This window comes from Pseudopipra pipra, chromosome 21, assembly GCF_036250125.1.
Source record: "Pseudopipra pipra isolate bDixPip1 chromosome 21, bDixPip1.hap1, whole genome shotgun sequence".
NCBI classification, from domain to species: domain Eukaryota; kingdom Metazoa; phylum Chordata; class Aves; order Passeriformes; family Pipridae; genus Pseudopipra; species Pseudopipra pipra.
The window spans coordinates 2399807-2426363 of record NC_087569.1 but is presented as its reverse complement, the minus strand read 5'-3'; the positions used below and the strand labels follow the sequence as shown (position 1 = coordinate 2426363).

Below are 26557 nucleotides of genomic sequence, written 5' to 3'. Positions count from 1 at the left end.
TCTCCCTTTTTATTGCTTTTTCGAGCAGCTCCTTAATTTTTAATGCAGTTGTATAAAAATCGATGTATTATGTATTTATATGTTTAGATATATTTAGTGTAATATTTTTAATATATAAAGATGTGTGTATATATGCTGAATATATATATTTACAGCCATATGAGCACTGTGAATATCTTGAATTTCGGAGCCAAACAGAGCTTGTTTTCTGCTTCCAGAGTCAATAATTTTGCATTCAGTAGTTATTTGTGGTCTCCAAATACTGTTTCAGAGCTCATGCCTTGTGAGGTGTGGTAGATGGAGTCAACCCAGTGTGTGTCCTGGGTTCACAGAGCCCACCAGGAGCCTCTTCCCAACAAAGTCCCAGTGCCAGCTGTATGGACACCCACATGGGTGTCCCCAGGTTTTGATTTCCAGCGGCAAAAATCTTGAAGAGAACCCCTCTGAGCTGTGCTCCACCACCCTCCCTGCTCTGGGGGGCTGATAAATCAAGTGTAGCTGGTTTCCACTTCTCAATTCCAGCTGGAGATGGTGTCTCCAGTCACTGGCCAGGAGAACTCAGGGCCATGGTGGGAGTCAGGATTCCAGCCCTTTGCACATGGATATGTGCCCTGGATACCACATCAACCCAAGGGGTGCCCTCCCTGCCTAAGCCACATCTTCAGAAAGCAATGAAACTACTCCAGGTGGAATCCACCGTGTTGGAATCATGGAATCACAGGAGCACTTAGGCTGGAAAAGCCCTCTGAGATCATGGAGCCCAACCAGCCCCCCAAGGCCCCCACTAATGATGTCCCCAAGTGCCACATTCATGTCTGTTAAACCCCTCCAGGGATGGGGACTCCACCCCTGCCCTGGGCAGCTGGGCCAGGGCTGGGCAACCCTTTCCATGGAGAAATTTTCCCCAATATCCAACCTGACCCTCCCCTGGCACAGCTGGAGGCCGTTCCCTCTCCTCCTGTCCCTTGTTCCCTGGGAGCAGAGCCCGACCCCCCCCCGGCTCCCCCCTCCTGTCAGGGGGTTGCAGAGCCAGAAGGTCCCCCCTGAGCCTCCTTTTCTCCAGGCTGAGCCCCCCCAGCTCCCTCAGCTGCTCCTGCTGCTCCAGCCCCTTCCCAGCTCTGTTCCCTTCCCTGCACACACTCCAGCCCCTCAGTGTCTCTTGTCAGGAGGAGCCCCAACCTGCCCCCAGGATTGGAGGTGGTGCCTCAGCAGCGTGGAATGAAGTCACAATATTGACATCAACACTCGGGCACTGGTGAGAATTTAAACCCCCTTCCCTTGGAAGACGCTCCTGCGTCGCTGTGACAATGGTCAAATTAGAGGCAGCAGGGCTATTCAGGCAGGCCTAAATTAAGTAATAATTGAAATGTTTGAAGGAAAATGAGTGTGGCTGTTCAGGGTCAGCCTTAAATATGTTTTGCTAACAGCTTGCAGGAAAAAATTTTGATGAAAATTGCAGTGCTGTGCGAGAGAGGACTGGCTTTTATTTCAAAGCAAAGAAGAGGAGCAGGAGAGGAAGGAAGGGGGAGGACACACGAGAGCACAGTTAATAAGATGTATAATCAAATTAAAACTTTTGCACAGTTGAGGCAAAACTGCAGAGTTTAAATCCACAACATATTTTGTTTACCAAAGCCCCTGAATGTTTGAAAGCACGTTTGACTAATACATACCTCCCGTGCTTTATGGGGTATTTATTTAATGTAGATAAGTCAGGGAAATGAAGCACTTTTTGCTAAATAATGACTCAAATTACTGCTGAAAAACAACAGAAGCAGAGAAAAAGTTGTTTTAGAGAACTCAGGAGCTGCCAGCCAGGCCCTGTTTGAGAATAATATGTAAATTCAAATGCAGCAACTTCACTTGATGGCCCATGAGGTGAGGGGAGTTGGGTGTTCTGAAAAATCCTCACATTTGCTTTCCTGAGCCAGGAAAATCAGCTCTTGATTTCAACAGCAGCACCAATTCTGTGCTGTAACAGCCCCAGCTCACTCAGGCTCACCTGGCAGGAGGAATTTCTCCCTGGAAAGGGTGGTCAGGCACTGGCAGGGGCTGCCCAGGGAGGTTTGGAGTCCCCAGCCCTGGAGGTGTCCAAGGCAGGACTGGAGGTGGCACTCAGTGCTCTGGGCTGGGGACAAGGGGAGGACTGTGACAACCAGTCACAGGGTGGATGATCTTGGAGGGTTTTTCCAACCTCAAATGATTCTATAAATGTGATTCTGTACCCTGGCACAGGTGACCTTCAGAGGAGCCCTATTTAAGATGCCAGGACAGGTGACAAGTTTTTAGATGTTCATCATCTGAATCCCAGTTCCCCCACGTTTCTGAATCCTGGGATCAAACCTCAGGGCACTCATTGCCCTCAGCATCCTCACCTGGGTCCCAGCCATGGCCAGGAGCCCATTTAGGCTCAGCCCTGGGCCCTCAGCCCCAGTCTGTGCTGTTTGTGCCCATTTCCCTGGGAGGACCTGGGAGCTGTGTTGGAGATCCCTTTGCTCCCAGCCTGTCTCCTGGATGGACCTGCACTGTAGCTTTGTTTTCAGGCTCATCTGCTCCTGACTGAGCTTTTTGGGTGGAGCTTGCACTTAATGTCTCCCCTTTTCAGTGACTGTTACCAGCACTCTCAGTTCAGACCCTGCAGGACTTCTCTGGGGGGGCCACCCTTGGCCCCTGGTTCTGTTCTTCCCACCAGGGAGCAGATCCATCCCTGTCACTCCCTGACACAGCTCTCCTTGACCTGCCCTTCCCTCCCTGAGCCTGTCCTGCTGAGGCAGTGCCAGCACAAGTGGCACCGATGGGGTTGGGGTTGAGTTTGGCTTCACAGCCCCAACATCCAGGAGCTGGTGGTGCCGAGGTCGGGAGGAGGATGTGGGAATGTGGCTGAAGAGGCCTCCTGAGCTGGACCAACGAGCACTGTGGGCTCCAACAGCTGCTGAGCTCCCTCCAGCTGAGCCTGGACACCCCTTAAACGCCCAGCTCTGGGGCTGTGCCACCCCTGCTTGGCAGAGGCTGCAGCTCTGAGCTCCAGTAACTCTTTGCCATTGGACACTGGGCATTCCAGCCATCCCTATAAACACCTGCTGAAGCTCAGCTCAGATCCAGCCCAGCCAGATTTGCACATAAACCCCTTTTATTTTTGGTTCCTTTGCTCTTGCTTTCACTCCTGGTCGGGTCTTTGAGGGCAGGAGCCTCTTGTTCCACCTGAGGTGCTTCCACCTTCTCCCAGCAGCACCTCTGGGGAATTCTCTGCAGTTCCATGAAGGAAGTTGGGTGAATGGGGAGCAGCAATAATTTGCAAGTCCTGCCAACAAAAATCTCTTTCATTTTTGCTGTTGTTTTTTTTTCCTCCCCGTACCTTGGCAAGGCTCTTTCCTGTTTTTCTTTCATTACATGGCAAATGCACAATAGGAACAGGAGGTCAATTACTCCAAATTCACAATTCCTAATTTTTCTGACATTGCCAGTTGCTTTTTCTAAAGGCAGTGAACAATGTGTGAAGTCCTTGTTGGGTAACAGACATAATTAGACTCTTTCTGAATTTCCAAGAGCTTTTGGGTGCTCAGCACACTCCTTCCCTAATACCCTGTGGCTCTGTGTTTGTGCTAATAAACTGAATTGTGTCCAACTGATCCTGCAGATTTCAGGAACAGTATTGGAAGGCAAAGAAGGAACAGCTGGAATGGGAGATTCTGTGCAAGAATCCCACGTATGGATTCAGAGAAAAATATTGTTTTTGTCAAAATTCTTCCAGGAAAGCTTTACAGGTCCAGGGGAAGGGATAAGAAAGGATTGTTACAGATCCATGAGGTCAGATAAGCAGGGCTTGGTGGACAGGGAAAACATGAAATACTGCCTCTAAAAATAAAAATGAGTGAAATTTCAGCTGGGTGGGGACAAAAAGGCAGCTACAGGGAGGAAAAGTGAAAATCTCAGTCAAATTATGACCAAGCTGACAGCTCTTTCCCTCTGCCAAAGTGGTACCCCCTGGTTTTGGTCAGAGAGCAGTTTTGGGTCAACTGGAGCAATTTGAACGTGCTGATTTCAGATTTAGAGGAATTAATAATTCCTTTCTAATTTAAAAAAAAATCACTGAATAATTTTCTTTCAGGGGATCATTTTAGTTTGCACAGGAAGTTCTGAGTGGAGAGCTGAGTAACCCCCACCCCTGGGCTGGGGGCAAACAAGCCCCCAGGGACTGCTGGAGCTGCCTGGATGGGCCACAGAGCCAGCAGCCTTCCCTCCTGTTCTCCTGCTGCTGCCTTGCACTGTAGGAATAATTGGAACTGAATACTAAGGAAAAAAACAATTTACTGTCTGTTTATTCCTGGTGGGATGAGATATATGAGCTCTGCACTCTGTCCCAGGGAGTATTTAAGCATTTCTTGTAACAGGAGCCAAAGCAGCTCCTGATTTCTGACAGCCTGGAGTTTAGGCCACGCTCTTTGCTGCTCCAGACCTGTCTGACTGGGCTCTCAGGCACTTGAGACATTAAAGCAGCATTTTGTACAAGCAAATCTCAGCAGCTCAGCTTGCTAAAGAGCAGGTTTGGTGCTTCCCAGTCCAGACTTTTATGCCCCATCCCAAAATCCCAGGTGCCAGCTCTGCTCTCAGACACTCAGAGGGGATTAAACCTCCTCCTTGTCCCAGTGTTAAAACACCAGAAAAGGCTCCGAGGGGCACTGGGTGATCCAGGCAGGGGGATTATTTCCAAAAACCCTGAAAAACAAAAGCCACAAAATCCCACAAACAGACAAAAGAAAACCACCAAAAAGGCTCCGAAACAAACAACTCCCCCCTGGAAAAAAAATCAACTCCCATAACATAATAAGCAAAAATAAAACCAATTAAAAAGGAGGTCACCTGCCTCCCAGTGGACACCAGTGGGGCTCAGAGATGAACCTCCTCCCTGCAGTGGTGTCTGGGGGACTCAGCCTTGCTGGGCAGCCCTTCTTGGCTTTTATTCACTGCCAGAAAATGAGGTGCTTGTCACCGGCCACCACCCTTTGGCAGGTTTGCTCTTTCTTCGTTGGCTTAAAGCCACGGAGGAATTTGGGGTTGGCTCAAGCTGAACTGCAGGTTCTGCTGAGATGAGCAGGAGAATGAGAAGTGTCACAGCCAGTGACCCTCAGGTGGGCTGGGGGTGCAGGGGGGGCTCTGCCTCCACCACTGCCCGACACAACTTCCGAGCTGCACGTCGTGCTTTGGGAACAGCCACGGACCTGTTCATCTCTCCCACAGCCTCACCCATGACCAGGCTGTTTCCCAACCTGAATCCCTCCTGAAAATGCTGGCAGAGGGAATTTAAGGCATTTCAGGAGTGCTCATGGTGGTGTATTTCTGTATTTCCATATTTCTGTATTTCCATCTTCCCATCCCCACCGGGAGCAGGGCAGACTGAGCTACACCCAACCTTCCCACCCTCCCTCCAGGTGCATTTCTTCAGCCTGTTTTCCAGCTCAGAGGGCATTAAGAAAATTATCCTTCCATCCAAGTGCCTGTGAGGGATGTCAGAGATCCTGGATGTTCCTGAGTGCCCTGGGAAGGACAGTGCTTTGTGTACAGAGGGGATGATGCTGCACTGCCTCCCTCCCCTCCTGGCTGCACCCTCCCAGCCCTCTGTCACATCTCTGAGCCTCTCCACTCTGCCCTGCCTCCCCTAGAAAGAAAAACGAGATGTGAGAGGAAAAAAGCACCGAGGAAAATCTGGGAATCCAGATGTCTCAGCATCAGTCCAAGCCGTGTCCTTCCTGGCTTGTAACAGGGAGCTTTGGAGTGAAGGAAAGCCCTGACCCCCAGCCAGCCATTGTACCTGCTCTCACCCCCTTCTCCAAGAGGTGAAGTCTGGAGCAGCCTCTGGATTTCATTTTAAATCTTTGGGTTTGGGCTATTAATAAGCCTGGAAAATAACCACATGTTCTCTGAATTATGCAACAGATGTTAAATTCCCCAGGAGGAAGAGGTGTCAGCCTGATGGAAGAAGTGATGTGAGGACCTTTCTTTTCCCCTTTGGGCTGCGTTTCTCTTCTTATTAACAAAATTGATTATCTGCTGAGGGAGAGACAGGGATAACTCCGATCCCCCCACCAGCTCCGACCCAACCCCGCCGTCCCCCTTCGCTTTGAGAAGGGTTTGTGCCCTTCTTGCCTCTCTCCAGCAGCAGATTTGGAAGACAAGTGTCATCCAGATCGAAGTCCCGTTGAAAGAATGTGTTGTGATGAGGAGCTGCTGAGTGAGTCACTGCTCGTGCTGGCACCGAGCGCTGGGGACGGGCCAGATCCTGACGCTTGGCAGGAAGAGCAGGAGGCAAAGGAGGAAAGGAAACTCAGGGCCAGGAGCTCTGCAGAGCTCACCCAGCCAAGGGGGCTGGGCTGGGCTGCAAATGCAATCCCAGTTAACCATTTCAGTGCCACAGCACCCAGGGAATGGCTGGAGCTGTGTCAGGGCAGGCTCAGGTTGGATCTCAGCCAAAGGTTCTTCCCCCAGAGGCTGGTTGGGCACTGCCCAGGCTCCCCAGGGCAGTGGGCACAGCCCCAAGGCTGCCAGAGCTCAGGGAGGGTTTGGCTGATCCTCTGGGGCACAGGGGGTGACTCTTGGGGCTGGGCCTGTGCAGGGCTCAGGGTTGGACTCCGTGATCCTTGGGGGTCCCTTCCAGCTCAGCACATTCCATGATTCAGTGTTCCCAGCCTCACTGGGGCAGTGTGAGATGGGCTGGAGGGGAGGACAGAGGAGGTGTCTTAGGCAGGAGGTTAAAAAGGGTTTCCTTCTGTCTTCTTTTTGATGATTTATTTTTTTTAAGGTTGTTGTTCCTGATCTTCCTCTGTCCCAGAGTGAGCACTCCTGGCTCCACATGGGGAAAGGTCCTGAGCAGCTCAGGATGGTTTTAACCAGGGTGGCTCTTCCTTGGATCCCTGTCTTAGTCCCTTGCATGAAGACTGAGGGCACACCTTGAGTATGAGGATTGGAGGCTGCACCTCAGGTCCCAGTCCTGGGACCTTCATGACAAGAGAGACACTGAGGGGCTGGAGCGTGTGCAGGGAAGGGAACGGAGCTGGGGAAGGGGCTGGAGCAGCAGGAGCAGCTGAGGGAGCTGGGGGGGCTCAGCCTGGAGAAAAGGAGGCTCAGGGGGGACCTTCTGGCTCTGCAACCCCCTGACAGGAGGGGGGAGCTGGGGGGGGTCGGGCTCTGCTCCCAGGGAACAAGGGACAGGAGGAGAGGGAACGGCCTCCAGCTGTGCCAGGGGAGGGTCAGGTTGGACATCAGGGAAAATTTCTTCCTGGAAAGGGGTGTTCAGGCACTGTCACAGCTTCTCAGGGTGGTGGTGGAGTCCCCATCCCTGGAGGTGGCACTCAGTGCTCTGGGCTGGGGGACAAGGTGGGGATGGGGCACAGGTTGGACTCGATGTGCTGGGAGGGCTTTTCCATCTCGATAATTCCAGGATTCTGAGCTGGAGGGAGGCTGTCACCAGCTGTGTGAAACACAGCCGAGCAGCCCCTTGGGAGAGACGTTCATGCACATGGATTGAAGCCCCAGGGCCCAGGGGGACCACATTCCTGAGGCAGACTGACAGCTGAGCCTCTGCTCTGCCCGAGGTGTCCGTGCTCCTGCCGGTGAGCCCTGGCTGCTCTCCTGAGGGGTGACTCTGCTCACAGGGTTGGTTCTGAGCCCTGCTGCACCATCTCCCGTTCCACACCCGCTGGCACCACGGCTGTGAGCCCTTCTTCCACCACAAGGGGCCCTTTCCTCCTGGGAATGCTGCTGGGAAAACATGGCTCAAGGCAGAACGAGCTGATGGGGGGAAAGTCCTCCTGGTGTTCCACCACCACCAACATTAATGTGACTGTAGGGAAGGGCCCTCCTGGATTCTTCCTTTTTTCACATCCTGTAGCATGAAGAGGAAGGAACTGAAGTGAGTTCCTGCTAAATGTGAAATCCAGCAGGGTTTGGAATGTACTGGGAATCTCCTAAGTGCTGATATCTAATCTGGACACCTGTGACAAGCCTGGGTCCCCCATGCAAAGAATTGATTCTTGGCCACTTTAAGGTAATAGAAAAGAAACGTGGAGTCTGGTGGACCAGATTTTGAGTGTTTTCCCCATTTCTCAACAGTTCCCCTTTCTTTGTCCTTCAGGAGCAGTTGACAGGCTTGTACTCTGTGTTATTCACCGCTCACCACTGATTAATGGGCCCCTAATGCCATTACTTGTTTCATTATCCAATCTGGGAGATCAGTCATTATCAGGAATAAAAAAAAGGCAATTTTTCACTGGCATTAAGTGGTTGGCTGGAGGGGTGAAGTGCAAGGTTCGCTTTTCAGAACAGGAGCAAGCCACTATTAGGGAGAAAAACTGCAGTGAAAGTCATCTGTGAGTTTGTATTGCCCAAGGAGTGGAGCTCAGCTATGGAGGAGGTGTTGCCAAACCCAGAGATAAGGGAGAGAGTCCAAAAAAAATTAGGACTGTATCGAGAAGGTGCTCTCAGAGGGTTGAGAATAACAATAATAATTGGAATTATTAATAATAATACACCTTGGAGGTCAGAGCTCGGGCTGTGGGGGCTGTGCAATTACAGACAAAACAGCAAACAAATTGTTGCTTGGAGTTCTCCTCCTGTGTTGGGAGGAGAGGAGCCAGACGGCGGGTGACAGATGGCAGGGCGGGGGGTGACGGCGGCTGGCACGGGGCTGGCACGGGAGGGATGACAAGGGGCATATGTGCATCACCTGGGGGCACCAGGGCCAGCACAGGGCAAGGGGGAAAGGGCCTGTTCAGAGTGTAAGGAGAGGCTGAGAGGGTTTGTTTGATGTTGCAGGGTGACTGAAGGCATTAAATCATGGAATGTGCTGAGCTGGGAGGGACTCACAAGGAGCATCCAGTCCAACCCTGAGCCCTGCACAGGCCCAGCCCCAAGAGTCACCCCCTGTGCCCCAGAGGATCAGCCAAACCCTCCCTGAGCTCTGGCAGCCTTGGGGCTGTGCCCACTGCCCTGGGGAGCCTGGGCAGTGCCCAACCAGCCTCTGGGGGAAGAACCTTTGCCTGAGATCCAACCTGAGCCTGCCCTGACACAGCTCCAGCCATTCCCTGGCTGCTGTCCCTGGTCCCAAAAGGAATCAGGATGGTGGGTCAACCAGTCCAAGCCATGAAGGGTCCTGGCATGGGCACAGTGGCTTGTCCTGGATGCAGAAAAGAAGGAGAGGTGTGTCCCTGGTGGTGGGGAAGGAGTGCAGCCCGTGCTGGTGATGGACAGGAGCTCAGGGACACGGCACACAAGGTGTGGGTCAGACTCAGAGCTCTTGTCTGTCATGGCTGGAGAAGAGACACCTCCCTGGGGCCTTGGAGGTTGGGGGTACCTGTGGTGGGTGCTCTGCAGAGGGACCTGTGTGGCCCTGGCTCCTCGTGCTGTGCCAGGTGGTGGCATCACATCCCTGGAGCACGGGAGCACTGGCTGGACCAGGGCAGTGGGCACAGCCCCAAGGCTGCCAGAGCTCAGGGAGGGTTTAGCTGATCCTCTGGGGCACAGGGGGTGACTCTTGGGGCTGGGCCTGTGCAGGGCTGAGGGTTGGACTGGATGATCCCTTCCAGCTCAGCACATTCCATGATTCAGTGTTCTCAGCCTCACTGGGGCAGTGTGAGATGGGCTGGAGGGGAGGACAGAGGAGGTGTCTTAGGTAGGAGGTTAAAAAGGGTTTCCTTCTGTCTTCTTTTTGATGATTTATTTTTTTTTGAGGTTGTTGTTCCTGATCTTCCTCTGTCCCAGAGTGAGCACTCCTGGCTCCACATGGGGAAAGGTCCTGAGCAGCTCAGGATGGTTTTAACCAGGGTGGCTCTTCTTTGGATCCCTGTTTTGCTGCCTTGCATGAAGATTGAGGGCACACCTTGAGTATGAGGCTGCACCTCAGGTCCTGTGTCCAGTTCTGGGTCCCTCATGACAAGAAAGTCATTGAGGGGCTGGAGAGTATCCAGGGAAGGGAACAGAGCTGGGAAGGGGCTGGAGCACCAGGAGCAGCTGAGGGAGCATTTGGCTGATCCTCTGGGGCACAGGGGGTGACTCTTGGGGCTGGGTCTGTGCAGAGCTGAGGGTTGGACTCCGTGATCCTTGGGGGTCCCTCCCAGCTCAGCAGATCCTGTGACCCAGATATCCCATGGGAGGGAGGTGGGCACACACCGTGCAGGGACTCTGTGCTGCCGTGCTCCAGGCTGGCACCGGTGGCACTGGGCTCACGGCGTCACACGTGGATGTTTGGAGGTGCCTTGCCAGCATCTTCCCAGCGCTCCTGAGCCAATCCCTGTGGATGCTGCAGGTCTGGGCTGCAGCTGGAGCCAGCCCTGGCTGCTCCACTTCATCTGTGCCAACCCTGCCCTGCAAAACACCCGAGCCAGTCGCCCTTGCCCCCTGGCAGGAGCAGAGCTGTGTCCTGGAGCGCAGCATTCCCATGGCATTTCCACATTCTCTGCAAAGCCAGCTTTTATTTCCAACTGAACATCTGTTCCAGATGTGGCTACGCTGCCATTGTTGTCCTGCTCCTCACTGAAAGGCTGCCATGAATTATTGAGAGATGGGCTCTAAATAAATGATAAAGTGGGACCGTGCCTGCGCTGAAGTTTTTTTCTGTCCACCCCTTCCAGAGTCACACTCCGGGCTTTGATGTCCCCATGATGAGCTCACCCAGCGCCCAGAACCTGCCAGCTCACCCTCCTGATGGGGCTGATCGAGGAGCGAGGAGAGGGGCAGCCCAAGCATGAAGGTGGCCGAGGGGACGAGTCTCCCGGGGAGAAGGAGAAGGAGGAGCCGCAGCAGAGGATGAGACAACCCGAGTTCCCCTCCTGGCAAGTGCTTTTCTCCTCTCAAATCCCCCCTCCCCGGCGGGGGTTGCCTGCACAGGGCTGGGAGGGGGCTGCCAGCCCCCAAGGCTGGGCGGTGGGGATGGTGGTGGGGCTGGGAATGTGCTGGGAATCTCACAGCCAAAAGGGTTTGGAGCTAAAATCCCGGAGCAAAACCTCACAGGGAGTGAACACAGACATCCCCACCCCATCCACGGGCACGTGATACGAGGGCAAGGGCACTCTGGGGCTGAGGGTCCAAACCACCCGAAACCTCTGTGGGTCCAAAGCAGCCCCTCCTTTTTTTGCTGGCTCTCCTCTGGGAAGTCCGAGTGGAATTTTGGAAGCCTGGTAGCCTTGGAAATTGATTTTATTTAAATTATTGTTTCTTTTTTTTTCTTCACCATTTTGAAAAATGGCTTGACTCACAGTTGCATGAGGCTGTGGGGACTCGCAGCAGACCATCTGTTTCAGCTGTTAGCAGTCATTAATTTTTTCATATTTTTTGCTACTTTGGAGACACTTTGGGAGAAAAAAACCCATGTTCTCGATGGCATTGGAGGACTTCAAAGTCACTAATGGTTTTTTTTCTCAGAGAGACAATATACAGGGAATGCAGTTGTTATAAAAGAGTTCCATTTTTATTGGGCTTTCTAGATGGGGAATTTGTCTCCTGTGGACATGCAGGAGGACAGAGTGTTTATCTGCTTTTCTCCATGAACTTGGCTAAACCTGCACTGCAATGCATGTTCTGAGGAGTATTTTTCTGGGTTAAATCTAAGGCAGAAAGGCTTTTATTTAAACAAAAAAAAACAATACAGGGAGATTTTCTTTTAAGCCACTCCGTTTCTGGAACTAAGCACTTCCTGATTAAATCAGCCCTATTGTCTCCAGTTATTCTACCCAGAAACTGGAAAATTACTCAACTCCTTTGACAGGTGCTCCCAGCTGATGGCTCAGGTTTGTGGATCGAGTGCTGGGGCATCTGGCACGATAAATAACAGGACAAGCTCCTCTTCTGACACCGACTCCCTCCAGCCTGGGCACGTTTGCCCTCGTGCCCGTCGGTCCCTGAGCCAGCTCCTCTCCAGGTGCTGCCTCTGAGCCACTGCTGGAGGGTTGGTTCAGCTCAGCAAAGCCCTGGAGGGCTGTTCCCACCAGGGCCTTGGTGTGATGGGAGCCCACCAGGGCTGGACCTGCTTCCCCAGGGCTCGAGGGGCCCCGTCCCCCCGGGTCTGTCCCAGGGGTTCCCTCCTGCTTTCCCTGAGCTTCAGGGGAGGTTTGAGGTGCAGCAAAACAACCTCCTGGATTTTAGCAGGGAGTGACAGGACAAGGAGAATGGTTTTAAACTGCCCACAGAGCAGGGTTAGGTGGAATATTGGGAAGGAATTCCTCCTGGGGAGGGTGGTGAGGCCCTGGCACAATTTGCCACTGTGGCAGCTCGAACATCCCCCAGGCTGCAGGTTCTTGGGACCTCGTCCCACCCGAGGAGAGATGGAGGAAGGATGTTCATCCCTCAGCCCAAGCAGCTTCACTCACTTCTACCCTGGGTTTGCCATCCTGAGAGAACTGCTGCTCCCAAAAACGGGATCATAGAACAGTTTGGGGGGGAAGGGACCTCAGAGATCAACCAGCCCAACTGGTGATTCAGCCATTCCCACAGGGAATGGCCTCCCACTGCCAGAGGGCAGGGTTAGATGGGATATTGGGAAGGAATTGTTCCCTGGGAGGGTGGGGAGGCCCTGGCACAGATTGCCCAGAGAAGCTGTGGCTGCCCCATCCCTGGAAGTGTCCAAGGCCAGGTTGGATGGGGCTTGGAGCAACCTGGGCTAGTGGGAGGTGTCCCTGTGGCAGGGAGTGGGATGAGTTTTAACCCTTCCAACCCAAAGCATTCCATGATTCTGTGGATTATAAATCATGACACAGGATTTAAGGGGTGTTGGGAAATGGAAGAAGGTGCAATATCTTGCATGGAATTAAGTGGTGGGAGATGGTGGCAGCTCCTCCAGAGGATGCTGAGGCCTTTGTCCAGCCATGAAGCCCTGGGCTGGTACTGGGCAGAGCAGAGAGCTCTGCACTGGGCTCATGGTTGTGCTGGTTTGGGTTGTGCAGCCCTGAAAAGATGTAAAACATGACCCAGGAACCTCCCAACCTGCTCTCGAGGCTGATGATGGCGGGAGGAGGCAGCAGGACGGAAGCAGAGTGGCTTGACCTGCCTGTGACACCTGGGAAGTGACAGCCAGAGAGCTGTGGAGCATTTCCAACCATCCATTAGGGCTGAGGCTTTCAGCAAAATTACAAATGTGTCCTGGAAAAGGCTCCTTGGAGCTGGCCAAGGAGCTGATCCTGGGGTTGGGAGTGGGAGCTGCTTCTTGGCAGCTGCTGTGGGGCTGCACCCAGTTTGTGCCAGTGCAGAGTGAACTGGCACCGAGAGATGTGTGGGGTGGTGGGTCTTCCTGTCCCAATGGTAAACCCCAAATATCTCTGTAGGGCAAAGCAGAGTCCATAGGACATGCCCTGAGAGCTCAACATCAGCTCTGTGTGATCCCACATGAGTTTCCAAGTATGGGTTGGATCCACCTCTTGTCCTTTTCCAGGACATGTCCCATCCCTGCTCTCCTTGGAGCTTGCCAAGGGACAGAGGTGGGTCCTCCTGTCCCTCTGCCTGTGGCACAGGATGGTAACCCCCAAATATCTCTGTAGAGCAAAGCAAAGAGTCCATAGGATGTGCCCTGAGAGCTCAACAGCAGCTCTGTATGATCCCATATGAGTTTCCAGGTATGGGTTGGATCCACCTCTGGTCCTTTTCCAGGACATGTCCCATCCCTGCTCTCCTTGGAGCTGGCCAAGGAGCCATTCCCATGGCTGGGAGTGGGAGCTGCTTCTTGGCAGCTGCTCTGGGGCTGCACCCAGTTTGTGCCAGTGCAGAGTGAACTGGCACCGAGGGATGTGTGGGGTGGTGGGTCCTCCTGTCCCAGTGGTAAACCCCAAATATCCCTGTAGGGCAAAGCAGAGTCCATAGGACATGCTCTGAGAGCTCAACAGCAGCTCTGTGTGATCCCAAGTGCATTTCCAGGTATGGGTTGGATCCACCTCTTGCCGTGTCCCACCCCTGTGTCTCCTGCTCTCATTTTGTGCCCCGGGTGAAGGGGCTCAGCCAGTGCCCAGTGGTGCTGCCAGCAGCAGGTGGGAGGATGAAAGAATTCACATCTGGAGGCTCAGAGATGTTTGGGGACTGCGTGGTTTTCATTTGAGGCCTTTCTGTTGTCGATTGAGTTAATTAGAATTAAAAAGAAGAAAAAAAAAAGGAAAGAGAAGCAGGCAGGATGGCAGGACTGGGCTTTGGTTTGGCTTTTTTTTTTTTTAATCAGAGGCCTGGCTTGGAGTGCTACAGAGCCAATTTTCATTTTGAAATTTCCTCTCATTTTCATTTTAAGGCTCCTCCAAAAGAATTTCGAGCTGCAAACTGGAAGGAGGAGGTGTTAGACTTCATAAAGCAACCCTCCAAATCTGTGAATTGACTCGAAAAACACCTTCTGTTTTGTCCATTTTCTGAAAATTCAATTTTCTGGACAGGCTTTCTGGGGCTTGGATTGAGGTTTGTAGGTTTGATGAAGAGGGAGGAAGGTGATTAGAGGTCCTGGGGGGGTCCCTTTTGTTCTTCATGCCCTGCTATATGTTGGCTTTTTGCTCAGGTGGCCCCTGAGACACCCCACTCACAGCACAGGGCACAGCCCGAAAACCCCCGCCCAGATCCTGAGTCAGAGGGAATAGTAGGAAAAAAGAAAGAAATAGTAGGAGAAGAAAGAAGTAGTAGGGAAAAAAAAGAAAGAAATAGTAGGGGAAGAAAGAAAATGCCAGGAAATTTGCCCATTAACACCCCAGACACAAAAGTCTCAATGGAGCTTTTCCCCCCTGAACCAGCTCGAACGTCTCTGCCTGATGGGAAGTCTAAAAATAAGCCCTGTTCTCCACAAACAGCTTAAAGATGTTGAAAATGAAAAGCAACAAAGGCTGGAGAACGTATGAGTCATTAAATTACAGGGCTATCTTTCGAAGAGCAAAACAAAACACACACCACAAAAAGCCCCTCCTTCCCCCCCAGCCCAAGCCCTCGCTGCTGGAATTTGTCGGGAGTTCTCTCGGGTTTGCTCTGGGGCTCTCTGCCCATGCAGACACTTTGGCTGCTTTTTGTGGGCTCAAAGGGCTGAAACCTTCTCCATTTTCATGGCCTGACGTGCCAGAGCTGCTCTGGAGGAATAAAAAGAGGAAAAGCAGGCTGCTTATGAGCAGGAGGGGCTTTTCTCCTGCACACGGGCGTTTCTGTTGAGGTTTTTTGGGGAATGAACCTCCCTGGATGGGGAGCCTTCTGGCAGGGAAGGGTGTCAGCTCACATTCCCCTTGACAGCATATCCTCTGGCCCCAGAGAAGCTACAAGTGTTTGGCCTCCCAGCTGGGAGCAAGTGGGTTTTTTTGGGTGTGATCACATTTGTCTACAGCTTGAGTTTTGTTGAGATAATGCAATCAAAAGGAGTTCTGGGTTGGTTGAAGGGTTTTTTTTTCCCCTTCCTGAAGGTCTAATTTCAATGAGCTCCACTAGGGTGGACTCTGTTGCAAAGCTGAAGCTTTTTTAGCATTTGCAGATGAGCTCAAATCAAAATCTTGGCGTTTGGGGATGGACTGGAGCCAAACCTGTGCCTACATCTGATGTTTGCAGCCAGCCCCAATCTCCCTAATAGGCTGAGCTGAAACCTTGGAGCCAAGCAGATGGTGGGGCTGGAGATGCAAATCTGCCAGTGCTGCTGCAGCCTAGACCTGCTACTGGGGTGTGTGATACCCTCCCTGGGGTCTGGAGGATCCAGGAATGGGTTGGGTTGGAAGAGAACCTTAAAGCTCATCCAGTCCCACCCCCTGCCATGGGCAGGGACACCTTCCACCAGCCCAGGTTGCTCCAACCTGGCCTTGGACACTTCCAGGGATCCAGGGGCAGCCACAGCTTCTCTGGGCAACCTGTGCCAGGGCCTCCCCACCCTCATCATCAGCACCTTCATCCCTCCTCTTCCTCGCTGCAGGGTGGGGAGGAAGGGCAGGATCTCTGGGAGACCCTGGCCTGTTTTCCCGAGTCCATTGTGGTCCAAACTGGCTCGTTCCCAGCCCAAAAACCCACTGATCAATAAATCAGTTGCCTGAGTTGGCAGGTCCAATAAAAGCTGTGCTCAGTGATCATAAATCCTGGAGCAGAGCTGGCTCAGCGGTGATTTAATCTCGATATTCCATTCGGAAACGCGCTAATTAAACTTCAGGATAAAGCAGCCGGAGCGAAAAGGAGCCGGATAAAAGAAGGAAAAATAAAAGTTTCTCCTGGAATAATTAACCATCATTAAAACATGAAAACCCGGGCTAGGGAGCAATTGTGTGCCTTCCACAAAGCGTTTCATCAGAAATAATGGGCTGAAATGAAGCAATACTAAAAATGAAGGCTGGAAGTTGAGAAACTTATCCCACTCGTGAGACCCATTAGACTGGGAAATGCTTCTGAACCCTCCCCAGGGAGTGGGGGAGTGGCTGTTTCTCAGGATATTTGAGATTGGACTGGACAGAGCCCCCTGCCCAGCACTGTGGGGGTGACTGCAGACCTCCTTCAATGGACCTTCCCGAGCTTTCATTGCACAGGGCAAAGCAAAGCCCTTTAAACCCAGTTGAGGACTTTCTTATCTGAGGGACCTCTAAGTTTGACCCCACTGGCCTCACATTTAGATACAAGGGATATTTTGAAGGCACCAGCCTCTTCTAAAACCATCCCCTGGCTTGCCCTGCCTCCCCTTGGACAACCAATTCATCGCTGCCGACTCACGGCGCGTTCGCTCCACATCCCAGAACGAAGCCCTTGCCCTGCCTCTGTGGCTGTGGGTTTGCTCAGCAGCTCCCTGCGAGCTGGGAGGGACCCAAATTCCATCAGCCTGACTGGTGTGCAACAGCTTGATAGCAAATTACATCAAGGGCTAATCCACTCGTTATCAGAGTGACAGCTCAGTGCTGGCGGTGACAACTCCGGCCAGTCCCCACCAGCCACCAACCTGCCCTCCCTGGCATAATTCTCCTGTGTGATGCTTTGTCACACTGGTATTATATTGTCTCTCACTGTATCATTTTCAGGAGGGTGATGTGAATCTCACAGGGCTCATTCCTGAGGCAGCCCTTTCCTTCCCTCTCCCACCGCCCCCCCCGGAGCTGCCGTGGCAGCCAGGACGTCCTAAAAACAGAGCTGTATTTTAACAAAAATACATCAGAGCTATATTGTAACAAAAAAAAAAAAAAAAACAACAAGAGAAAAGAGCCATGGGCTGCTCTTATTTATGTGGACACAAGTTTGGAGAGATCCTGGATCTATTTAGGGATTAATGAGGACTCGGTCGTTTAACGATTTTTAATAATAAATATATAAACATAATGGATTTTCCAGCTACTGTTTTCAGCCATGAACGTTGGAACCTTTTTGGGTTAATGTTTTCCAGAGCTGGAGGAAAGGAAATTAGCTAAAGGCAGGGAATAATGCTCACAAATGAGGGGTTTGGCCCCCACTTCACTCCCATGAACAGCCCAGATGGAGCTGAGGGAGTGGCAGGTGAAAGTTTCCTAATGGATCAAGATAAAAACAAAGAAATGAATAAGTAAAAGGATGAGAAGAGATTGATGTGAGTCTCATCCTGAAGAAACATTTGGTCCCATCATTCACCTTCCACTGCTGCTGTTGAGGGCCAGGTTGCTGGGCATAGAAATGCAAATAAATTAATAAAAATGGTTAAATTGTGGGTTTTAACCAGGCCTGAGGGTTCATAAGGGACTTGGACCATGGCTAAATTCCTGAATTTCCATCCAGGCCCAGGACCTGGGGAGCAGGGAGTGTCCAGGCACTGGGCAAGGGGCATCAGGATGCAGAAATGCCACCCTTGGGCAGGACAGCTGAGCTGGTGAAGCACAAAGAGTTTAATTCCAATGGGGATGGGATTTGTATTCACACAGGGAGCAGAGCAAGCAAAAATCCCTCTGCCCCTGGTTCCTGAGCTGGAGATCATGTTCCTTCTGATGGTAAAATCCCAGCGTGGGGAACACTGTGACCCACGAGGCTGAAAGGAGGGAAACAGGAAGGATTTTACATCAGAAAAGTACAACAGAGACAAGATGTGAATTAAACACCTTTGAGCCATAAAATCCACACTCTGAAGGCTTTGTTTGATGCCTTACACGACTGTGGGAGTGTTGCTGTCGGTGACGGGTGTCTCTCCAGGCTGTTTTCCAGATCCAATTGAGGCAATTTTAGATGTGCTGGGTTCCCATTAAGACTCTCCTGCAGTCAGCTGCTCTCCCAGCACAGCAGCTCGCCATGTTTTTAACCCAAATTGGCTGAATTGGCTGAATTTCCCCCCTCTGGTGCAGCTCTCCCCATGTTTGGAGGGTTCAGTGATCCGAGGAGCGTGTGCCTCAGGTGCATTCCCAAAGGGACTGGAGAGTCAAGCAAGATCCTCGGAGCTCTGGGAACACACTGAAGGTGACTGCAGCAGGGACAGGCTGAGGTGGGAGTTCCAGCTCAGCTGAGAAGCCCAAGGAGGTGCTCAGCAAGCCAGGAGAAGTGCATTCCTTCAGGCACTTGTTCTTTCATGATGAAGAAGCCCAGGACCCTCTGGACTTGTCAGAATCAGTGATTTGGATCTCCCTGCTCTGCTCCTCTGCCTTCAGCATCAAAGAGAGGGTCAGGCAGGCTGGGGGGACACTGGGTTCAGGGAGACACACAGGACACACATGCAGATGGGGTTTCTTCTCCTCCACTGCTGTGGCCTATATCAGCCCCAGTGTGGCCAACAGGACCAGGGCAGTGAGGTCACTGTGCTGGCACTGCTGAGGCACCACCTCCAATCCTGGGCTCAGTTTGGGGCCTTTCACTTCAAGAAAGGTCTTGAGGGGCTGGAGCGTGTGCAGGGAAGGGAATGCAGCTGGGGAGGGGCTGGAGCAGCAGGAGCAGCTGAGGGAGCTGGGGGGGCTCAGCCTGGAGAAAAGGAGGCTCAGGGGGGACCTTCTGGCTCTGCAGGGAGAGGGGACCTGGGGGTGGTCGGACTCTGCTCCCAGGGAACAAGTGATGAGAAGAACCACCAGGAGAGGTTCAGGTTGGATATTAGGAAAAATTTCTTTATGGAAAGGATGGTTGGGTCCTGGCACAGCTGCCCAGAGGAGTTATCATCCCTGGAAGTGTTCAAAAGATGTGTGGATGTGGCACCTGGGGACATGGCTTAGTGGTGGGCTTGGCAGTGCTGGGTTAATCATTGACTTAATGATCCTGGAGGTCTTTTCCAACCTTAATGATTCTGTGATTCTAAAAAAAGGAACTGGCAGCCGAACCCCTCTCCCTGCCAAGAAGAGACCTGGAGAGCCTTTGGAGAGCCAACTTCCCGAGGGGCTCAGCCCCACAGGAGCGATTCCTCCCCGGGGTTCAGCTCAGGGAGCGTTTGGACGATGCTCTGGGGCCCAGGGTGTGACCCCTGCGATGGGCCCGTGCAGGGCTCAGGGCTGGACTCGCCGCTCCTTGTGGGTCCCCCTGGGCACGTTCTGTGCCCCCGCGATCCTCGGGGTCGTGCCTTTGCCCGGAGCAGGGCGGGCCGGACCCTCCCGGGGCGCGCAGCATCCCCGGGGGGGTTGGGGGCTGGAGGACGGGGAGGAGGGGGCGGCCGGCGCCGAGGCAGCGGCGATGAAGGGGTTATGGAGGGGGGGCCCTGCCGCAAGGTTGGCCGCGGCGGAGGGTGGTCCCAGGCGGGCGCTGCGCCGCCGCCCTGGCCGGGGGTGCCGGGGGTGCCGGGGGGAGCGCGGCGCGGCGCGGCGGGGCTCGGGCTGCGCTCGGGGGCTGCGGGGGCCATGGGGCGCTGAGCCGGGGCTGCCGCGCCGCGCCGCACCCCTCCTCCTCCTCCGCCAGCACCCCCTCCTCGCCTTTCGTTTCTTCGCTTGTTTTCTTCGATTCCATCCGTTTTCGTGGGGGTTTTTTATATATATATATTTTTTTTTTCTCTCTCCCTCCGCCATCCTCGCCGCCCAGATCTCTCTCTCTGTGCCTCCTCCCTCCTTTGAATAAGTCGGCTAAAGGAGAGATCTGGAGTGGGGAGGGAGGGGGGGATAGTGGAGCCGAGCAAACCTGTGGCGGAGGAGCCGGCGGGTGGAGAGGTGAGTCGAGGAGGTGGCGAAGGGTGGGGAGCAGCGGGTGCCCCCCAGGCGGGGAGGGGAGGGTCGGGAGGGAGCCGGCTGTGCCAGCGCAGTGCCCTCCCCTGCCCGGCTGGGGGGCTCCAGCGGGGACCGACCTGTTGGGGGGTTCATCCCCCCCTCCCAGCGCGCTCAGACGGGGCGGGAGCTGCGCCGTCCCCCGCGGGGCACAGCGGGGTCCGCGGGCGGCCACGGGGGGTCTGCGGGTGTGGATGCTCGGGATGCTCATCCCGAGCAGGCGGGAACGCTCGGTACCCCATCCCCTGGCGCGTGCGGCTAATTCCCGGTTTTCCCTCCCCTCTCCCGGGCTGTGTGCGGCTGTGGGCGCACACACGGGTGTTTGTGGAGTTGCCATGGAGCAGCAGAACAGCACTTTTGCTGCCCAGAAAACCTTTTTTTCCTAATTTCTTGGCCCTCTCCCGGTTCGCGCCGTGGGTGATGTAATGAGAGCTCGGTGTCTATGCGGTGTCCTGCTCCCGTGGAATTCCACAGGAATGGAGAGCCCAGAGCAGAGGGAGCAGCCGCCATCTGTTTGAATAGATGGGTCCTAATGAATCTGTCAAAACCAACAAACGTCCTCGACAGAGGAATTTGGCCCCAAACACCTCCTGATGCCGCTGTCGGCAACCAAAAGACTCCCGGAGCGAGTCCTGCCTGTCACCCAGCCCCTGCTCGGAGCTGTAATTTATTCAGCCCAGCCCGCTTTTATTTCAGCTCTAGTTTCAAGCCCAGGTCTAACACCTGATTTGCAGCGATTGCCTTCTGATTTCCCCACCGAGGGGCTGCTCTGAGGGTGGCTGAGCTGCCGCTGTGTCCTGAGCGTGAGCTGTTCCTCCTGTTACTCACCAGCAGCTCAGACCTTTTCCACCCACCAAGTTTGAGTGTTTCCCGTGGAGCAGCCGCCTCCCCCCGAGCACCCGCCGCGCTGTGTCGCACTAATTCGCCGGGTGCCTCACAAGCTTTGTCTCTCAGTGGCTTTTGGAGAGTGTTGGAAGTCGTCAGGATCCGGATGGGCTCCGTCGGGAATGCTAGCGGGACGGGAGCGGCGCTGGGAGCGGCTCGCTGAGCTCTGGCCGGGCTGGGCTTGCCTGGAACTCCGCGGGAGGAGAGGTGTGTGATCCTGTGTGGCTTTGCCGGACTCCAAGAGGATCTGCTCGGTGCCTGGGAAATCGAATTCCCCCATTGTTCAGCTGTAAAATAGCTGCACCAGGCCGTGATTGGCAAAGGACTGGATGCCCAGGTTGCTTACATCACGTAGGCAGCTGCCACCGAAATGACACACTTGATTGAAGGCCAAAAGAACCATATACGTAACTGCCTGTGATTAAGCTCCATATGATGCCTCAGAGCAAGTAAAAACCCCTCCTTCATCTCAGCTTGCTTGTAACGAGACAGCCGTTGCAGGGATATCATTTGGGTCATGTTGTGGCTTTTGGGGGATTTTTGGGGGTTGTTTTGGGCTGGGTTTTTTTTTGCTTCTGGCTGTAAACTTCCATGACCTGCACCAATCTGCTGTTGCACCCTTGCGTGATGCCCCATGAGAGCCTGGTGCTGTAGGTGTGCTGGTAGCTGGGAATACAGATTTTATCAGGTAAGAGCTCCCAATGCCATCTTTTTATCAAGGAATATTCCAGCTGGCTTCTTCTGGGGAGGGAGAGGGTCCTTGCATGTGCCCTGACCTGCGTGTGCGTGCGCTGGGACTTTATTTCTGGGAAGGGTTTGGTAGGGGAAGGTTCATCTTTGCAGTTTTGGGAGTCCTGGTGGGGGCTTAACTGTTTCCTTAGAGGATGCACTGGACCTGTAGCCAAATCCTCTCTGCACTGCACCTGTAGATAAAGGCTCTGCTCTGGCTCCAGGGAGGTGGTCTGTGTGTCTCCAGGCAGAATCCGGGAGGTGAGGGATGGGGAAGGGTGGTGGATCCCGGCCAAATCCTGCTCCAGGTGAAGCTTCCAGGTGGTGTAAGGACTTCAGGGGTCTCTGCAGGGAGGGGTCTGCCCTGCAGGAGCTGGGCTCTGCTCCTGTGTCCTCAGTGGTGTGCAGACCTCACCTGGTTCTCACAACACCTCCCTTAACTTTCCGGTGGGGCAGGATCAGGCCGGGGCTCTATCCTGCAAACGGATTTCAGCAGGGAACAAAAGCACTTTGCAAGCCCTGCTGTCGAATCCCAGGGCAAAACTTGGGTTGCAAAGGGGGGGGGAAGCAAAAACCCACTTGAAGGGAAATAGCTGGCCCAAATCTAACCCAAACCTCCTTCCTGCCCTGTCTCGGCAGGGTGGGGAGTCGGGGTCGTGCCTCCTCGCTCCGAACTCACACTCTTCATTGTCAGGCAGGTTTTGTCCAATCATAATGTGCTGGAGGATTGTGCTGATGCAGCTTATTCCTACCAGATCATGATAGATAGGTACATAAATATAGATGGATTTCCAAACAACATTTTGGTGGCTGCTTGTCCAGGCTTTCCTTCCTCAGCCCAAAGCCCAGCCCAGGGTCGGGCTTTAAATGGCTGGTCCTGTGCGTCTCCCACAGCCTCCAGAAAACCTCCCCCTGTAAGTTCAACTGCAATGCAAGTCTTCTCATTGTGTTTTGCTTTAAAAGCCTGGCTTGACCCATAGCAAGGTGATGGTGTTGTGCATGTTTTACCTTCCAGAGTTGTCGTGAACCGGACAAAAAGCCCACTGAGAAACTGCCGGGCTTAGAAATACCAGCAAAGGTCCTTTTAGCCCATTTGTGCACATGGAACTTTTATTGATCCGGCACGAAAGATGGCAGGCAATCTGTTAGGAGATGGAAAACGGACCAGGCAGAGCCTTTTCAGCAAATGTTGGGGATGCTGAAAGGGTCTGAGAGTGCTCATTTTAACCAGGTGCCTTCTTAAGGTAAACTGAAAGGATTTTTTTATGAGTCAGTTTTATTCAGTTTTATACAGTCCCCAGCTAAGATACATTGGTTAATTCAGCACTTAACTGGGGGGATTGATCATATGGAGAAGCTCTGCAAGGCTGGGAGGGTTTCATTGTTTTTTTAACCTGTGAATGTGGTTAATGTTAAAAGTGTAAGCACGAAACTAAAGTAAATGCTGGGTATTATGCAATAGTTCTTGAGTTATCATGGAAAGAGGGCAATAGAAACAAACTGCTTTACAGGTCTGCTTTTAATTAAATGCAGCCTACTTTGATAAAAGCACTAAAATGTGAAAATGTTTCTTAGAATAAAGGCATTAAGCAGTGGCAATAAAAGCCACAGTCTGGATTTAGTTCTGTTGAACCTGAAGTCCACGGGCAGGACATGGAAAATGTGGACAAATTCAGTGGGTGGTTTTAAAACTGCCCTCTCATTCCTTGAACTTAATATCTGCTTGTGGAGGCTTGCTGGGCATGATTGCATATACATTTTTACAGCATGATAAAAGAAACCCTTAAACATCTGCACTGCATGTTGTCCTCAGGTCTGCTCACAGCTGAGGCTTCCAGGCAGCTCAGACCTCCCTTTTCCAGCCATTATCGAGCCATTTAACCTGGGTGGGGGGTTTGGACCCGTGCTGTTTGTTGCCTGTAACCTTCCCCTGCTCTGTTGGCATCTCAGCAGCTTCAGGGGGTGTCTCCTGAGGTTCAAAGTGGGGTGACAAGGGGCAGAAGCTGCCAGGTTTGTGTCTGAACCCCAGCAGTGAGCGGTGCCCAGCGGCGCTGGGGGAGCTGCAGGTTCAGGGCTTTCTGAGCCAGCCCTTTTCCTTCCCCTCCTGTTTATTGAAGTCCTTCTCCGTGGTCTCTGCAGAAGGGGGTTGGATATTTAGAAATGCCCCAAGCCCCCAAATGAGGCTGCTTTGCCTTTTAAATCGCTGCTGGGTTTGCCTGTGGTCACTCAGGTCCTGGAGGACACTGGTGTGGGATGACACAGGTGCCAGTGCTGTGGGCATGTGTGTGCAGGGAGAGCCCCAGGTGCCAACAGTTTCCTTGGGAAACTCTTTATCCTGGATGCTGGCACATTAAACATTAATGTGAGGGAGCCTGAGGAGCTGGAACATTGTCCAGCGGAGGGAACGGCCGCCACTGACGTCCTGCACCAGCTCCACTTTGGCTTCGTTCCTTCCTAATCCAAATTCCCTGGGTTTGGGCTCCTCCCTGCCCAGGCCTGATCCTGCAAACAGGTCAGTAGGGTAGAGCCTCTTTAATGAGCTCCTCTGCACCCTCCTCTGTTTGCAGGACCGGGGCTGTTTGCTCAGATCCCAGAAGGGTTTGAGGGGTCCCCTCACCCTACAAAGCCTCAAACAGCTGAGCACACAGCTCAGGGGAGCACTGCTGCCCCCACCTTGTCCCACTGCAGGTAACTGGAGTGGCTGTGGCTCCTGAGGGGGAAGAGTGTCCCATGGGCACGTGTTTAAAACCTGGGCGTGTTTGTGCTGCTGATTGGCACCTCCTCAAAGGGTCTGAGGAGGGATCCAGAGGCTCCCAGGATGTCACAGTAATGTGTTCTTTGAGGTATATTTATATATTCAGCCTTGATCTTGGATACTCTGCTCTGACCCCTTTTAAAAAGTGGCAGTTGAAGAAAAATGGCCTCTCCACACTCTTTTTTCCCCCTGCATGTTGTTGACCTCTTCCAGGGCACTGATTTCCCCCTGGCACATCAACTACTATGCAAATGAGATTCCAACTAGTTGATCAACCCTGCCAGGTATTAAGGTTGGGAACAGCCAGCCCCAAAAGCAAATCCCAGGAAAAAACAAGCGAATGAAGTCTCCAGAACTGTTTCCAATTATTCAGCCTCGCTGCTTCTCCTTATGTTTCAAGAAGAAACATGTAAATCTCTCCGGGTCAAGCTTGTTTACAGAGTGCTTGTGGGTTTAAAATCCAGCCAGCATCAGGTTTCTGTTGTACGTTTCCTGCAAATAAATGCTGAAATAAAAATAAGGATGCTGTAATTTGTGCCACCCCAAGAACTAAATATTGTGCTCCGGCAGGAAATGAGCGTTTGGGTTTCTTGGAGCAGCTTTACTATTCCCAATCTTCCAAAGACCAGGAGCTTGCAAGGAAAGAAGCACAGACTTACACAGACTTGGGAATTAAGGCTGTGGATGATGAGGTGCTCCAGCACATGCTCAGATCTGGCTGAATCCAAGTGCTTCCCAAATCTTATCCCTTGGAGAAGGTCCACTCCCAGTGGATGCACATGTAGGGGGGTCACTGAGGTTTGGGGTTTGGTTACAAACTCTTGCTATAAACAGCTAAATAGTGCAGTGGTTGGTGTTAAACAGCTGCTCTGGATGGACAATGGATAGACAGATGAATGGATTCATTCCCAGGTCACATTTGCCACTAGTGCTGCAAGTCCTGTGTGTCCAGAGGCAGCTGATACTCCCAGTTTTCTGCAGGAGAGAAATCCTGAGCACAACAGTCTCTGAACCCTCTCTCACCACAGCCTGGCCCTGGTTTAGTGCTAGTTGATAACCAGCCTGGAAGTGGTTCTGGAAGCTTTTTGTTGGGACAGGTCTTTGTTTGGGTCAGCTGACCCTCTCCCAGCAAGAGAACTGGGATTCTCTTTGTGAATTTGGATCCTCTTTGTGAATTTGGATCCTCTTTGTGTGAATCTGAATCCTCTTTGTGCAAAACTGGATCCTCTTTGTCAATCTGGATCCTCTTTGTGTGAATCTGAATTCTCTTTGTGTGAATCTGGGTCCTCTTTGTGTGAATCTGGGTCCTCTTTTTGTCAAACTGGATCCTCCCTGTGAATCCAGATCCTCACTGTACCTCTGGATCCTCCTCTAAAGCTGGGCCATCCTATGTGCTTGAAGACACTTTTCCAAGGAAATTATTAGCCCTGAATGTTTGCAGTGGGGAAGTGCTTGGAGTGCCTTGGTTGGAATCTTACACTGAGATCCACCTCAATTTATATGAGAGTTATGGGTGCCCTCATCTCTTTAATTACCTTCTGCTCATTTATACCTGTTGGTGGCTCCAGTTCTCAGAGCTCCCAGGGAACTTTCTGCAGGAACCATCAGCTCTTGCTTTTAAAAACCCAACCCTCATCAGATGTCTAAAAGCCTATTTTATAGGAGAGGACTCCCATATTTACTGGGAGTAATTAATTGTCCCGTTAAAAACCCTAAATGTTTTGGCATTTTATTAATAATACGTAACCAAGAGGCTGTTTGGAGTGTGTTACTTTGTTAAATCCGCTGTAAAAATGGTCATTATTGATAGATTTCATGTTTATAATTACTCCTGGGTGACACAGTGGGCCTGTTATGAATAATCCATTGTATATTGTTTTCGGAACTGGGATGTTTGCTCAGCGTGCTGGGGGTGCCAGGAATCACTGCTGCTGCTGTCTCCCTGCCTGATTTATGCCTGGGAAGGGAACTGGACACGAGTAAATGAACAGAAGCTCAGAAAACTCCCCTCCAGACACAGTCAATAAGCAAACAGCAGTTGTGAGTGGAGGAGAAAAGGAGAGCAGGGAGATGTGTGAAGGGGATGCACAAGAACATTTCCCCCCGGCCT

General features: G+C 52.5%; 1 protein-coding gene across 4 annotated transcripts in view; it reads left to right on the top strand.

The window, feature by feature from the left end:
* Nucleotides 1–19750: 19750 nt before the first annotated feature.
* Nucleotides 19751–26557, top strand: part of CALN1 (calneuron 1) — a 178429-nt gene continuing 171622 nt past the window's right edge. The window contains exons 1-2 of one of the 4 annotated variants that reach the window (XM_064677621.1): nucleotides 19751–20024; nucleotides 21033–21170. Coding sequence is in view for 1 of the 4 variants with exons in the window: in XM_064677618.1 (XP_064533688.1) it covers nucleotides 22560–22606 (47 nt within the window). In the remaining 3 variants the exon portion in view is untranslated. Of the gene's footprint in view, nucleotides 20025–21032; nucleotides 21652–22369; nucleotides 22607–26557 lie in introns of those variants that run through there. The other 3 variants (XM_064677619.1, XM_064677622.1, XM_064677618.1) reach the window with 3 other exon arrangements.